This window comes from Passer domesticus, chromosome 5 (assembly GCF_036417665.1).
Source record: "Passer domesticus isolate bPasDom1 chromosome 5, bPasDom1.hap1, whole genome shotgun sequence".
Lineage (NCBI taxonomy): Eukaryota > Metazoa > Chordata > Aves > Passeriformes > Passeridae > Passer > Passer domesticus.
In genome coordinates, this window is record NC_087478.1 from 81,292,444 (window position 1) to 81,307,761 (window position 15,318).

Genomic DNA, 15,318 nt, shown 5'->3' on the forward strand with positions numbered 1-15,318 from the left:
GGAGGGGGTCAAGAAAAATCTGCTGTAAACAGTGATGCTTCCTCTGAGCTTTTTGAGACATCATATCCCAGAGCATGAAAGTTTTATTTCAGTGTGTAATCTTTGGGTTGGGTAGATGTGGCAGGGGAAAAAAGTTGGAGCTCCCTTGCCTAATTTTTCTTACAGCCTTTCTTGCCTTGAATCTCTGATTCTGAGGATTCATGACAGTTTTAATCAGAGCAGTTGAGGTTGAAAGTGCATCTGGAGATTGTCTAGTCCAGTCCTGTCCCTCAGCTCAGTGAGGAGAAATTTTCTCTAGGCTCAGCCTAGATCAGGTTGCTCAGGCGGATGTCCAGTTGGGTTTTGAGTATCTCCATGAATTTAGATTTCACAGCTTCTTCAAGCAACTTTGTGTTCAGTCATCCTCACAGTAAAAATATTTTTTCCTACATTTTAATTAAATTCCTTGTACTTCAGTTTTTGCTCCGCTGCCTCCTGCCCTGTCACTGGGCCCCCCTACAAAGAGCCTTCTTCTTTACACCCTCCCTTTAGCTATTTGTGTACCCTGGTAAGATCTGCCCTGAGACTTCTTCTTCAGAGTGAACAATTCCACCTCCCTCAGCCTTTCCTTTCATGGCAGATGCTTCAGTCACCTTTATGGCCTTGCTAACTTGTTTCACTACCCTTGGACACATCAGGTGTTGAATATCTGTGGCTGTGGATATATATATAGATATATATAGATATATAGATGCAGATATATACACACATATATAGATATATACACACACACACACACCTTTTTTTAGACTTGAGATAGGGAGGATGGTCCAGACTCTCCAAGCGTTGAAAGCATTGGCTGTGTTTGAAATGAATAATCCCTGGGAGAACCCAGATTTAAGGGTGTTGTCAGACAGAATGAAAATGAAACAAAGGGAAATGGTTTTATCTGTGCATGTGTGGAGGTTTTGCAAGCTGTACAAACTGTAAGGACCTGGTTTCTCCGCAGCGCTTACGGAGAAGTTTGCCTCCAGGACTGCTGAGACGAGTGTCCTCAACCTGGACCACAACAACATCAGCCACAGGACTGCCCACTCTGGAGCCAGCTCCAGTGAGAAGGGACCGCAGTGCCAGCATCAAACCTCACGAATCTTCTTCATCCAGGTTACAAAAGGCCTCCTCTCACTTTTATGTTTCTTTTCGGGCAGATTTCTTTGGTTCTGTGTTCAAAATGCATCCAAAAATGCTGGCTGTGAACCGTGTTAGAATTACTTCTTTGTGTTTCTGTAAATTCATTTGACAAAGAAGCAGCATTCCCATTTTTTGTCAGATTTTGCCAAAATTATTGGGCAGAAAAAGAATTTTTTTAAAATATATTTATGCTAATGAGGTGCAGAACTGCCCAATAAAATTGGAAGAAAGGCAAGATATCTGGTTAAAGTTTTCTTAATGTGCGGGGGTTGCCTATGTGGTTATTGCCCAGCCAAGAAAAACTGCAGCAATTAACCCAGCAATACCTACTGATGTGGTCCTGTCATTAAACCCGTTCCTAAAGCATTTCTCCATCTCCCATTCTTCTCAGGGTCTGATCCCTGAGCTGGAATCATGCAGCACATGGTCCTCCTGTGAAATGGAGAGAGCGTTGTGTCTGCTCAGCTGCTTATAACCAGCAGCCAGCTTGTTTGGGGAACGTGCAGAGGTTGTAATAAAAGTTGTACTAGCTCCACATTGTGTCATTACAACAGGATTCCCTCCTTTCTGGCTTTGTGAATACTTTTCTGTTCTAGTCAGAGAGGAGCAGAGCAGAGCTCTCAGGGGGAGAGCAGCAAGTTGTGGTATCACCCCATGAGAATAAAGTTCAGGTCCCCTCCCTGCCTCAGCAAGGGCCATCATCTTGGAGCTGGTGGATGAAGGAGTGTGGAGACACTGGGGAAAGGAAGATCAGAATGAAAGCACTACGTTGAAGAAGAGAATTCAGAACTGGGACATCAGAAGACTCACGTGCTTTTCTGAAATTCCAAATTTGGTGCTGGTAGTGGGGACGAAGATAGTACTTTGGAAGGCCACCATCACCAGTGCTGGCTGTTGGATAGATTGGGGAAATGCAGCCCCAAAGGGCAGCTTTCTTCCAAGGCAGGCTTTTTTCCAGATACCTCAATCTTTCCCGTGGACGAGGCTCTCATACAGGGTGTGGAGGTGCTCAAGGCAGCCTGCAGAGTACCCTGAAAGTCTCATGCAAGAAAAACACGTGGTTTGCCAAAGTTCCCTTTGTGAGAAGTCCCATCTGCCTCAGTAAAAGTAAATATAAGGAAGCTGTAACCAAATGCAAACGTTCTTCACTCAGACCTGTGGTTCCTGGGGTGCATTTGATTTATGCTGTTGATCCCACTCTCACGTAGTGTGTAAGTGTCCCAAGATGGGAATCAGAGGGAGAGCAATTAAATATTATTGTTGGTCCTTTCCTGTGGTTGTTATATAACCCTGCATGAGGAGCCAGCTAAGCAGGCTATCAATTCTTCCTATGTTTAATGTCATAGCCAGTTGTGTAATTATAGCTCTGTCAAGCCTCCCAGCCTACTGTTTGCACTACTTCTTTCACAGTAGGAGAAACAATGTGTATTCCAGAAAGGGAGGAAATGAATCCTATAAGTCTAGCTTTAAAAATTTTGGCAGACCAAGAGAGATCTGCTTTCAAGGAGAAGAATTTTGAGCAGAAGAGAAAAAAATTTACCTTGGTTATCTGCCACTTCCCCTGTACCAAATTCAAGCGCTCCACTGGTCACGGAGAAAGAAACATTTCATAAGTTGAACAGTAGGAGAGAGGCTGATGCTGGAATTGCCCTGTGGCACATTCTGTAGTTACAAAACATGCAACTTGTTCCTGACCATGTGGGACATGACTTCTGGATTTCTGTAGTCACATATTAGCAAAAGTCCCCCATAACTGTCAGTTTGAGATTGGTAATTCTGTATTCATCTAACCCCATGTCACTGAACTGGGTAGACATTATACTGTAAAAATAATAGAGCTCCCACATTCTTTCCCTCAACCACTTTTATATCAAGTGATTCTCCTGTAGGAACTCAAAAGAATGTGGGTCAGAGATGTTTGGTTCATTTGGGTTATTTTACTCTACAGTGGGCCAGTGTGTTATATTCTTCACAACAATTAAAAAAACAAAGCAAAACTGTAGAACAAACAATTTATTTAAAAAAAAATCTGTATTCTTTCTTTGCCTCCCTTCATCACAGAGTTTAAGAATTTGGGCCCATGAAGACAGCCAGCAATTATTTTTGTAGGTAGTACTTACTATTCCAAAACAAGGTGCATGCAGAGGTAACACAGCGTCACATGCTTTTTTCTTTCAGAGTGATTTTTTAATCCTTCAAGTTTATTTTTTTCAAGCTCAGCTGGAGCTATGCTACTTTAAAAGTCTGTCTTCAGTGTTGAGTGTCATCTCATCACTTGGATGTGAGGCTGTGAGAAGTGTGGAGCCTGAGCTGCCTGGCAGACCTGTCCAGAGAGCTCACAGCTTGAGAAGAGCCAGTGCTGTATCCCTGCAAGAAGCTGACATTTGATGGGTGTCATTCAGGAAAGTGATTAGAAATACAGTTTTCTTGCTGTGCAGAAGATTTGACCTCTTCTGCCATACAATTACCACCCAAAGGCTAAAAGCATGAACCCATGCTGCTGCAGGGGACTAACATTTGTTCCCCACACACAAGGAGACATGCACCCAGATTCCTTCAGCACAATTCTCTTGCACTGATGTCTCCAGAGTCTGAGAGGTCTTGTATTTGCAGGGCTTCCAGACAAAGGAAGGAATGATGAATCTGACTCCATGTTCTCAGAAGGCTAATTTATTATTGTATTATATTATATTCAAGAATACTGTACTAAACTATACTAAAGAATACAGAAAGGATACAGACAGAAGGCTAAAAAGATACTGGAAAACTAGTGACTCTTTCTAGAGCATCAACACAGCTTGACACTGATTGGTCATTAAGTCAAAACAATTCACATGAAACCAATGAAACAATCTCCAAACACATTCCAAAGCAGCACAACACAGGAGAAGCAAATGAGATAATATTGTTTCCTTTTTCTCTGAGGCTTCTCAGCTTCCCAGGAGAGAAATCCTGGGCGAAGGGATTTTTCCAGAAAATGTGACTGCCACAGAGAAGAGCATTTTTTTTGGGATACAGCAGGTATTTCACCTGGTTAGGGCATGAAGAGGCACAGCACTAACCACAGCCATGCAGGATGCTTCCAGTCCTCCCAGCCTCCTGAGGAATTCCTCCAGTGCCCCTAGGGTGGTTGTGTACCTGTTGTGGCACCAGCAGCTGAGAATTTGGGTCGCTTCTGGCTCTTTTAAGGAGGTGTTAAAAGAGAATATAAATTTAACTTATTTCAAGCCTCTTTGTGCTGTCTGAGCAATATAATGAAGGCATCTTTGTATAAATAAGGCAAATAGGTCTCAGCACTGAGGGAAGTCCAGCTTTGGACTGTCTGCACTGTAAATGTTTTTGCTGAAGGTGGTACTGAGTGCCTCACAAAGACCACTTCAGCCAGCCCATGGATGTTTCCCTCACCAGATTTTGAGCTGTCTCAGTATCACGTACTCCTTGCTGCAGCTCCTACCTTGATAAGATCTGCCACTGGGGCTTTTTCCCGTGTTGAATGTTGCTTGTTTGTGCTCTGGTTTGGCAGCTCTGACTCCTGGAACAGCTCCATTCTGATGACCATCACGAAGAGCAGGTCCTTCTCCACCTCCTACGCCGTGTCCTCCACCAACCACCTGAATACCAAGAGGCAGAGCCGCCAAGGTGAGTGGGCACCCCAAGCTCTGGAGCTCTGGCAGCCTGGCCCAACTGTGGCAATAAATCGCATGGACTCTGTTTTCTTCGTGGTGGAAGAAGCCCATTCTTTATTCACTTTTTTGTACAGTTTTACAGACCTCGTGGGTGACTCCAGTTGGTCAGGAGCTTTCTTGCCAATTATTTATTGGTAATTAACAAGTTGTTATTCTGTATCGATTGGTCACTCAAACCCCTGGTGTGTATGTGCAGGGAAAGTGATTTGTGAGAGATAGTTTTCATTTTTCTATCTAATGGTGTGAAAACAGTTTATACAGGTGCAAGTTGTTTTTTCACCCAGGAACAGGTAGTTATGTTAACAAACTGCTCACACCAGGATTGCTTCCACATGGGAACTTGCAAAGTGCTGGCTTTGACAAGGCCAGCCCCTGATTTCAGGAGAGCAGGCTTGATTTTATGAAGCCTTTCTTTGTAATTTTTCTACCTTACTGCAACACTTAGCTGCTCCCTGTGACTAGGTGATGTACCTGCTTTTGTTCTCTGTCCAACCTTCTGCTTTTATTATTTTTCCATCAATATAATATGGTTATTCAATTTATTTAAACAAAAAAAAAACCAACAACCCAACACAGTTGCTTAAAGTACTATAGATTGTAGTCATGCCCTTTGTAAATGTTTTGACTTTTTTGATTTATAGAAGTTAGCCATGACACAATGCAGCAAGTGAAATACTAAATTGTGATTTATATCTTTGTAATTCCCATGGCTATAGTAGGGTATTTTGCATAATGTTTGTGGCATTAGCTGTCTGTGCATATTCCTTGTGTGAGATTTCCTTAAGCACAACCTTCATGAATCCATTTTGAGCTGGAAGCAGAAACTGGCTTGTCTCATGTAAACATATCCAAGACACAGCCCTTGGAACTCCGAGGTCTACCTGTGTATATTCAGTAATGAGAATATACAGGTCATTCTTACTGATTTTTAGAGATGACAAATACAGGGTTTTTCACTCAGCCTTTTGAGCCTTTTAAAAAGACATTACTCCTGAATTTCTTTCCTGAAAGAAATTAAGCTGATTTTGGAATTGATAATGAAATGTGTAACTTGACAGCCATGAAGCACCTTTAATCCACAATAATGTGGTTCTCCTCTCTCTACTAATGCAGTATAACATGCTGTTTACCCATGCTTCAACTTATAATCCAAAATGATCACAAGACTTCCTTTTTCATACCAGCCTGCTTTTTATCCAAACATAAATACTATTGAGATAATATTACTCAGAGCTCCTGGCTACCCAGCTATCAGATAGAAATTGAGAGATGGCTGAGGCCTGACATTGGAAAAGTCAGAGAATCCCAGCTTGGAGATGAGTTTGAAGATAGGGCTGCACAATTATTTTGCATTTCTGGTGCTGTCACATCACATCACCTTTTCAAACTGAAGAGAACCATACAGAGGATCTTTTCTTGCACAAAGCTGCTTTGTTTTACCACAGAAGATTAAGTAGCACCATCTTATCTTAAAGGGTAATAGGCACATAGGCAAATGAATAAAATTTAACCTGGAAAATAATGGAGACAGAGTAACAAGAATCCAGAGATTTGCTTTAGAGCCAAATAAACATTTGACTTGTGACTTTTAGAGATTATCCCTGTAAACTGAGAGGGAGAGGAGTGGGGGTGTAATATCTTGTACTTGGAAAACAGCAATTATCAAGCCCATCAGTCAGTTTTACATTTAGCAATTTCTGCTTTCAGAAAGTATTAATAATCAACTCTGCTGTCCGAAGACAAGAGCTCCCCCATGGTGGAGGAAGGTCTCCATTCCATCATGAGCAATTCCTAGGGATGCTGGTGGAGCGGAGTAGAAACTTTGCATCAGTGCATTGTGTAGCAGATTGATATTGCAATAGTTTAGACTACTTGTAATCATGTATTTTTAGTTATGTTTTCATGTTCCAGCTAAATAATTCCTTCAATTTGCTCTAGTTAATACAATTCAGACTTTTATTTATTAGCTCCATTGGTAATATACAATTATTACTAGTAGAAGTTGATCTAGCTAAATCTGTAAATACATAAATTTATAAAATGGGTCTTTAATTGTGCATGAAAACATTCACATTTTAAAATATTGCTAGGACCACCTATTTTGTAAAAAAACTCAAGTGTTTTCATGTGTAATTTTGCATCACATTGAATTCACTGGTTTGTATCTTCAACACTACACATTTGAAGAATTTCTGGAGGATCTAAGTGCATGGATATACTTAAAATTTCTTTTTGTATTTTTATTCTTCACTTATCTTGATTGTGAAAAAATCCTTGCTGTAGCAAGACACACTTTCTCTCAGTTTTGCCAGTAAATGGCTGAATGTTGGATTATTTAAAAAGGTTTGCTTTTTTCTGGTAATTTGATTTGTGGTTACCTTCCCTGGTAAATTATTTTCTTAAAAAAAAAAAAAACATAAGTACACACAACAAAAAGTATTTCAAAAGACTGGATCTCTACTAGCAGTAGAAAGCTTGCTGTGATTAGAGAAATTACTGTGAAAAGTGCTGTTGAAATTCTCAGGACATGTTTCAAATTGTTGAAAGAAGACCATATGTATTGCATCCTCTAAGAGTTATGAATATTATTTGTAACATATATCTCAAAGATAGACAATAATCCAACTCAATCCCCTGTGCAACTAACAGGCTGTGAAATGTTTTTTAAGACACATTTTTGTTGGATGGAAAGCTGATATCTCAATGAATTGATAAATGTGAAACAGAGGTTTCCTGTATTTTAAAGCCATTTCCTTGTGTCCTGGCCATCTGATAACATTTTAATTGCTCTGAAGGCTGTAGTGTTCTGATCTCAAGACTGGCATTATATCCTACTTGCAATCATTGAATTAACACACTAAATGCATACCACATTTGCTGCAGAAATACCCTTAATCAAAGCAGAGATGCTGGATATCTCCAAATTACAGCACAGTAACTATCAGATTTTGTTTTCTTTTTTTAAACTCTTGGATTGTCAACAGTAAATCGTATTTTAGCCTCCTATCACAGTAAGTTTCTATCAGGGAAAAAAACACTGGAACTGTACACGTATATCCTGCAAGGTTAATATTTCATAAACTTAGATCAACATATTGCCTTAAGATAATTTTTGTGTCTGGAATGCATTTAGAGAGAGGGCAAAATTCAAACATAAAACCCCTTCAAGTTCCTAAGGCCTTGCTGTGCTTTGGCTTTGAAGATGAATGTGGTAGTTTAACTGGGGGTGAGTTCCTACAAACCTCAGCACAGGAGGTAACTCAATTTCCATGCATTTCCTTTCCAGATAGATGAAGTTTGCTCCTCTGCACTTTGAGTCTCATTTTGTCTGAGAGTAGGAATTGTAAAGTGGATTCCAAAAGAAGGCAGCACTTTGATTAAACACTGGATGCATTTCACCTTGGCAGTGGTGCTCGGGTGGAATAAGGGGCAGAGAGTGCACCTTGCTGGTGTTGCACATGTGGATGTTGGCAGTTTCTGTGCTCCAGCTCAGGTGTACACTAGCATGTGCTGCAGAAATGGTTGCAAGTCTCCCTTAGTGAGCAGCAGATACAGAAAAATAAACTCAAACTGAAGATCAAGGCCAAAGTCTTTGAGAAATGGCCCCAGAAGCACAGTACTTTGTATAATGCATGACTACTAAAAATTGCTCTTTTAACTTTATTGCTAGTCTTCAAACATGTAGAAACCCAAATTTTCTGGGAATGTGTGTGAGCCTTCCTTGATCCTGCTTTAGAGATGGTGAGAGAGAAGCTGCAGATGGCTGTGGGACCTGCCTGTTTGGGCACATGCTGATACCAGCAGTCGTGCCACAAACTCCTCTTTCATTTCATGCCTGTCCACTCAGTGCATCCTGCTCACCAGGGAAAATATGCTTTGTGTTTGAGCCAGATCTTCAGCAGGTAGAAGTGCCTGTTAGCAGTGGAAGTTGATCACTCTGTGACAGCCCTGGGCTTGGCTCAGAGTGGAGAAGGGTATTCTGTTATCTGTTTTGGTTTTGGAGACTATGCTGGTGCATCTCAAGAAGAGTATTTCTGCTCAGTGAACTAATAAAGCATCTGCCACTTCTGTTAATTGACAAGACTGCTCTTGTCCTTGGCCAGGTATCCCACCAAATATTTCACCTCTCACCTCCCCGTGCCATTCGCCGATTCAGGGGACGCCTGCCACGAGTCCTACTGGGAAAACATCTTCTGTGTCATTTCCAGAGCCTACAGACACTGACACCAAGCAGGGCCTAAAGCCACACAAAGTCTTAACTTCTACTCAGAGTGCACCTAGCCTGTCAGACCCTGTTATCAGCCCCTCCATCATCTGCAGCAGGTAAGATGATAATTTGACATGCCTTGCAATCATTTCACACTGTTCTCATGAACATGTTCTGTTGCCCCACATACAAGTTTTTGTGATTTACTACAGTGTTTATATTGATATTTCAGGTTTATAGTACTTCAGTAAATGTGTAGATCAATGCTACAAAATACTTTTAAAGTGGGAGACTGCTGGGTATATTTATTGCTATGTTTATTGCTTTTACTCCTGTCCAGTGGACAGCCTGATTCCTAAACAAATTCTCTGTCAATGACCTGCAGATCCCAAAGTTGGATTTCATGTTTACAGCTTGTGTTTCTGGAGCCATGCCCTTGGCATGAGCAGTCACCTTTAGGTCACAGGCCAAGGCTTGCACAGCAGGCACCTGATGTAGCATAGAAAAATCTGACTGCTAGGGCCAGCAGTGCCTGAAGACTCTGTGATTTTGAGCCTTCTCAAATCACTCAGGAGCCACTCTCTCAGGAGGAGTGGGTCCTGTCTTCCCTAGTCAGAGTCAGATTAAGTACTGTGGGGACTTCTTTTTTTCCAGAAGTTAACTGCAGATGAGTTCTTTCTACTGCTAAGAGCTCCAGTAACACAGTTTAATTTCTTGCTTTAAAGTATACCTCTACTAGGTAACACAGACCAGACCTGCTTTGCAAAGCAAGTTGTTCTGCTTATCTTCTCAGAAAGGATTCAGTTGCTAAATCAAATTACTGGAGTTTGCAGTATGTGTCCAGTTCAGAACACTGGAAAACACTGGTGCTCCCAAGCCTGTCTCAGTGCAGTTTCAAGGTTGTTTTACTCTCCAGATGTTACTTTTGGCCGTAGCACGAGTGGCCAGCCAGCAGAGAGCACAGCTCTTATCAAGTTTGACTATCTTTGGAAGTAGTTTCTAGTTTCTGCCTTCAGGCACATGACTTTGGATGTGTCTCAGTGTGCTGTGTGCAAGGCTCAGAAGTGGCTGTGAGAAAGTCAAAATTGAGACTGCCTTTGCTCTAGGGAGTCATCCTCACTGGAGTTTGGAGTAGGATCCAAACAGGCTTTTGAGATGGATTTAGATGACTAAACAGAAACTTAAGTGCTTTTATGAGTTTTCCAAAGGAATACCAGAATTGGGATTTGGAGAGATTAATTTGAAATTAACATTATATTACACAACAGAAATATAGCATAAAGGTGCTGCAGTCTTATTAAGCTGTGCCTTTATTATCACTTCAATAAAATACTGTTATTTCACAAATGGCATTCATTTCTGGAAGCCTTGTATTAAAAAGAACAGCTAAGAATTGCATTAAAAATGTCAAAAAATAGTCAATGTAAGGTTGTTGTAGGTAGTAATGAAATTAATACCTTTTTAATCTTGTTTATCAACCTTTTTAATGTTGTTTATCAACCTGACTGATACAAGATTTATTTGCTTGACTGTGCACTACAGGTATCATTGAATACACATTAGCATTTTAATCTGGAAGTCTTTCAGGAACTCATAATGTTTGCAGGGTGTACCAAGCTCCAGGATATGTTTGGATGACCCAGCCAAAAGCTACCTGGCACCGGAATTAAGCCATTTTTACATGTTGAACTTCAAATGGTGCAAAGGTTCTAGTACAAAATTTTACCCATCCAAGTTATTCTGTAATAGCTGCTTTGTGAAGACTGTTATATATAAGATAGGCCACAAAATGCTGACTCAAACCAGAGAAAATGTTAAAATGTCAGGTTGTAATTAGGGTTTAAAGGGAACTATAGAAAAGGAATAAAACTTTTTAATGGAAGGGAAGAGCCAGTCATTTGAAAAGGTCATCATATTGTGATCCCTCCCAAAATGTGTTTCTGTTCTGGAAATGATGAAGCAAGCTCTGCCCTCTTGGTTCTTATGTAATTGGTATGCTGTCACTGAAGTAATAATGAAATATAATTTTTCCTCCTTAAGAGGAGCATACTCAGATTTGAGGCAAGAAGAGTGACGCCAAATAATGACTGTGGTCAAACTGAATTCTACAAGATTGTATGAGACTCTGGCACAGTTTCATAATTTTAATTTGTCTTTATAGTGCAGCTGTAGTATAGAATTAGGAGGTTTATTTTGTGCTGGTGTACTTACAGAATAATAAAAAAATATTTAAAGAAATCATATGGTTGAGATTTACTTCTGAAAACACAAATTCAAAAATATAATGGTGGTGGGCAGTTAATCCAAGGTCTTTCTGTATTTTTGTCCTGAGATCCAATAAAACTTCAGCATTCTCTTGTGATTTTGTCTGGAGAACATACCCTGGACCATGAATTATACTGTATGACATAATCTCACACTGCCAGTGGGAAATCCTTTTACACAAGACTGTAAGGCATGTGGTTCTTCATATTGTGTGTGTTTCTTGATGTATTTCAGCTGTGGCAGACCCTACAACCAAATAGAAGCTGGTGATGGGACACTAAATAGAAATGATGCTACTACACATACCCTGAACAGAACAGGTAATTCTTTGTCAAAAACACCTTGTTCCCTCAAATTAAGTAATTATCTGCTAAAAGGGCAGATGAGCTTGTCTGTCATAAAAGGAGCACACACACAGGTGAGTCCATACAAATTGTATTTGACAATTTCATGTCCAAATGCTCCTTCCCTTCTCGTATGTACAGCATGTACAAAATGCTTATGAAGTTAAAATATAAAGGTTACACTGTTCCCCTCAATTTACTTAAATAATGGTCCTCAATTTTTTTTTTCTCTCTTCATTCCCTGCTGCCATTTTTTACACTCTGCAGGGTGTATCTTTAATGCCCTCGGACAGATTGTCCGACCTCGGAGCCAGCCAAGCAGCACATATGTAATATGAGTCAGAGCTCCTGTTGCTGTTACTCAGAAGGTCACAGGCTGGCTCCCATGAAACCCTTGCTGTTCACACCACAAGCTTTGTGATTTGTGTTTGCAGATGATCCTGCTCAGGCCACTTCTGACTACGAGACCAACAACAGCGACAGCAGTGACATCGTGCAGAACGACGACGACACGGATTGCTCCAAGGAGCAGCCACGGAAGGGATCTGGCTGTAGGTCCTACACGCCCGAGACCATCATCCTGCACCCCTTGACACCACCTGAGGTAGCTCCTCCGAGTTCCCCCAGCACAACAGAATGAGTGTATGCTGACACTGAGGGAAAAAAAAAAAAAAAATGAAAACCAAACTAACCAAAAACCCAGATCCCCATAGAAAAAATGTGGTCTAAGGGTGCTGCAAGGTATTATTGTCTTAAACAGCAAATGTTGCAGTGTGATGAATGAGTGTTGATTGTCTCACAGCATTCAGATGTGAGCTTGGTTGAGATGCAGAGGGAAAGCTCTGTTTAGTTCAGTTTTCCACAGTCTGTTGTACAACTGAATTAATAATCTGCAGTTGGCAGGAGCTCTTGAAAAATTTATTGTAATCTGCTGGAGTTGGACATGCTGAGAGAAGGCATTTTTCTTGAAATGTTCTGGCATTTATTCATTCCAGTTCTTAAGTAAAATGAAATTCCAGGGAGTATACTGGGGGAAATGTGAAAGGAGGGGCACAACCCAACTTTTATTTGCAGACCATGAAAAATAGATAGGTTTCATTTTAAGGACTACAAATCTTCACTTGGACTGAGCTCTGTTAGCCACGTTAGAGTAGTGAATGGGTCCTGATGCAGAAGCAGAAACTGGGAGCTTTTCTCTCTGTACCACAGTGAATTTCACAATGAAGGCAGCCTCCCTTGGAAATGAATGAATGATTCCCATGAGTGAATGAATGAGTGAGTCTCAGTGCTAAGTGCAGACACTGCTGTTTCATAAACAGAATTTCATATCCATTCAAGTGAAACGCATTACAAAGGAGAGGGAGTAGCTGCAGGGCTGCAAGAAATGAGGACATCTACACTGAGCTGAGTGAAGTACCACTGACTTACACATGATGCTAATGTGACTTTAGCTTTTAAGAGCACCAGTTTTTCTTGAGATGCTTCACTGAACTAACAAGCCTTTTTATTCTGATTTCTGGCACAGGACAAGCCTGTACTGGCTCCTGAGCCCCTGGTTATGGACAACTTGGACCCCCTGATGGAGCAGCTAAATAGTTGGAACTTCCCAATCTTTGATTTGGTGGAAAAAATTGGGAAGAAATGCGGTCGGATTCTGAGTCAGGTGAGAGGTGCACCTTGTCTGCAGGGTCTAAATGTTGACAGATTTAGATACATACATGTTCAAAGGCATTACAAGCTGATGATCCAATGAACTGTGATCCCTGACACCTAATTCAAAGCTGACAATATGAACTCTGCCTCATTATATTCTTTACTTTTGAATGTCTTTATTTTTAAATTTAAAAATGTGAAAGATAAAAATCATGCACCTATTTTGCCTTCTGCTCCCTGCTTTTCTGAATATTCTTTTGAGATGCTTCCAGCCCTTACTGAGTGCTTTGGGAAAAGATTTCTCATGGGGTTTAGCATGGGAGGGCTAAACAGTAAATATACTCAGTGGATGCAAGATACACACAGTTTTTGGTCCTCTTATATACTGAAGATTTCAGTATAAGATCCCAGAAATAAATAGGATTCAGATTTCAGGCTGGGCAAGAAAGAAGGTTTGAGGAAGTGGGGGTAGAAAGGATTCTTGCTATACTCTCTCATTTTTAAAGAATCAGAACTTTGAGAGAAAATTCATGTAATATCGCATAGGGAAGATTTGCTATGAGTTGGGAGAGCTTTCGAGTCTTTCTTTCAGCTCTCAGGTTTTTATTCCTTCCTGTGGGTTTAATTCAGTTACTGGCACAGCCTGTGTCTAGCCAGCACGATTAGTGTCACCTCCCATAATCACTTTCTTGGCTGAACTTTCTACTCTCTTATGCCCCTTTTCCTGGCACACTGACAAATTCGTCATTTTTTTCTTATAGAAATACTGAAGATTATTAAACAGGAAAAGCAAGTCATTATTTGTATTGTTATTTAGGGATGAAAGGGAAAAAAAAGCCCCAGAGAATCAGACTGAACCAGGATCACTTTACAAGGCATTATGCAGTGATGAGTGCTGGAAAGAAGAGATAAAGTTAATTGCTACAATGTGGTACAATTATCACCCCCCCCCCCAGAAACACAGAGGTCAGTGTGTCAGGCAGATTTCAGTGTAACAAGCTCCAGAGAATGCTGGATCAAATCACAGTCCCTTGGTGGTTACCTATTATTCAGCTAGATTCAATTATCTGCTGGTCAACAAGGAAAACCATGGCATGAATTCACATTTATTCTGTGGCCTGCCTTTTTTGTTCTGGCAGCTTGGCAAGCAACATTTGAGTTTGACCAGCCTGCCAAGTCCCTAGGTTCACTTTAGAGAAATAGGCAAACTGTGGATATTAGATATATTTATTGGATAAACTCAGAGATGCTCACTGAGGCACTTTTGCACTGGACAGTGAGTGTGTGACGTGTGAAATGCTCTTCTGGATCATACTGCTCATTTTTCTAATAGCATGGAATGATAATAGAATGATGAATGAAACGTAAGGAAAACCAGAACTTTGTTTTAATACGGTAAAGAACAGTTTGGATGAGCCAGAGTTTGTTCTGGTTTTACATGGGTCCCTCTGCAGGCTTTAAGCACTTCACAAAGCTCCATGGGGTTCTGTACCTCTGGACACAAGTCCTCTGTGCTTCCCTCAAATTGCACTAAATCTCCTCAATCTATTTCCCAGAATCTGTTTTTTGCACAGGTTCTCAACATGTTACCCACTTCACAGTTCCACGAAATGAGACTTGAGAAATGAAATAGAGAAGCTTTAATATTTGTGACGAAAAGTCTACATTTTCTGTAACAGCTGTTCATAATAACTCCTTCTCCCTAACAGCAGAATATAGCACATGATACCTTGTTCACAAAATAGAGATCCTTATTACCCCCACCTCCTCAGATGTTGCTCATGAAATTATTTTCAGAAATCAGGAAACTAGAATAAATAAATCTTTTTCTCCAGCCAAAAGCACTATTTTTTCCTGGTTTGATTTTTAAATCCTGGGATATTATTAACAAAGGTAAACAAAAGCTCTTATGATTTGTTCTCAATATTTTGCTATCAAATGGACTAACCCATTCAAAAAAAAAAAAGTCAATTAAAAAGCTGAATTAACTGTT

General features: G+C 40.5%; 1 protein-coding gene across 10 annotated transcripts in view; it reads left to right on the forward strand.

Annotated features, from left to right (window-relative positions):
- The window catches only part of PDE3A (phosphodiesterase 3A), a 227,101-nt gene that overhangs the window by 187,715 nt on the left and 24,068 nt on the right, over nt 1–15,318 (forward strand). For all 10 annotated transcript variants that reach the window (XM_064421427.1, XM_064421429.1, XM_064421432.1 and 7 more), the window contains 6 exons: nt 989–1,143; nt 4,694–4,809; nt 8,960–9,179; nt 11,563–11,648; nt 12,107–12,276; nt 13,198–13,335. In XM_064421427.1, the coding sequence (XP_064277497.1) occupies nt 989–1,143; nt 4,694–4,809; nt 8,960–9,179; nt 11,563–11,648; nt 12,107–12,276; nt 13,198–13,335 (885 nt within the window). The remainder of the gene's footprint in view (nt 1–988; nt 1,144–4,693; nt 4,810–8,959; nt 9,180–11,562; nt 11,649–12,106; nt 12,277–13,197; nt 13,336–15,318) is intronic.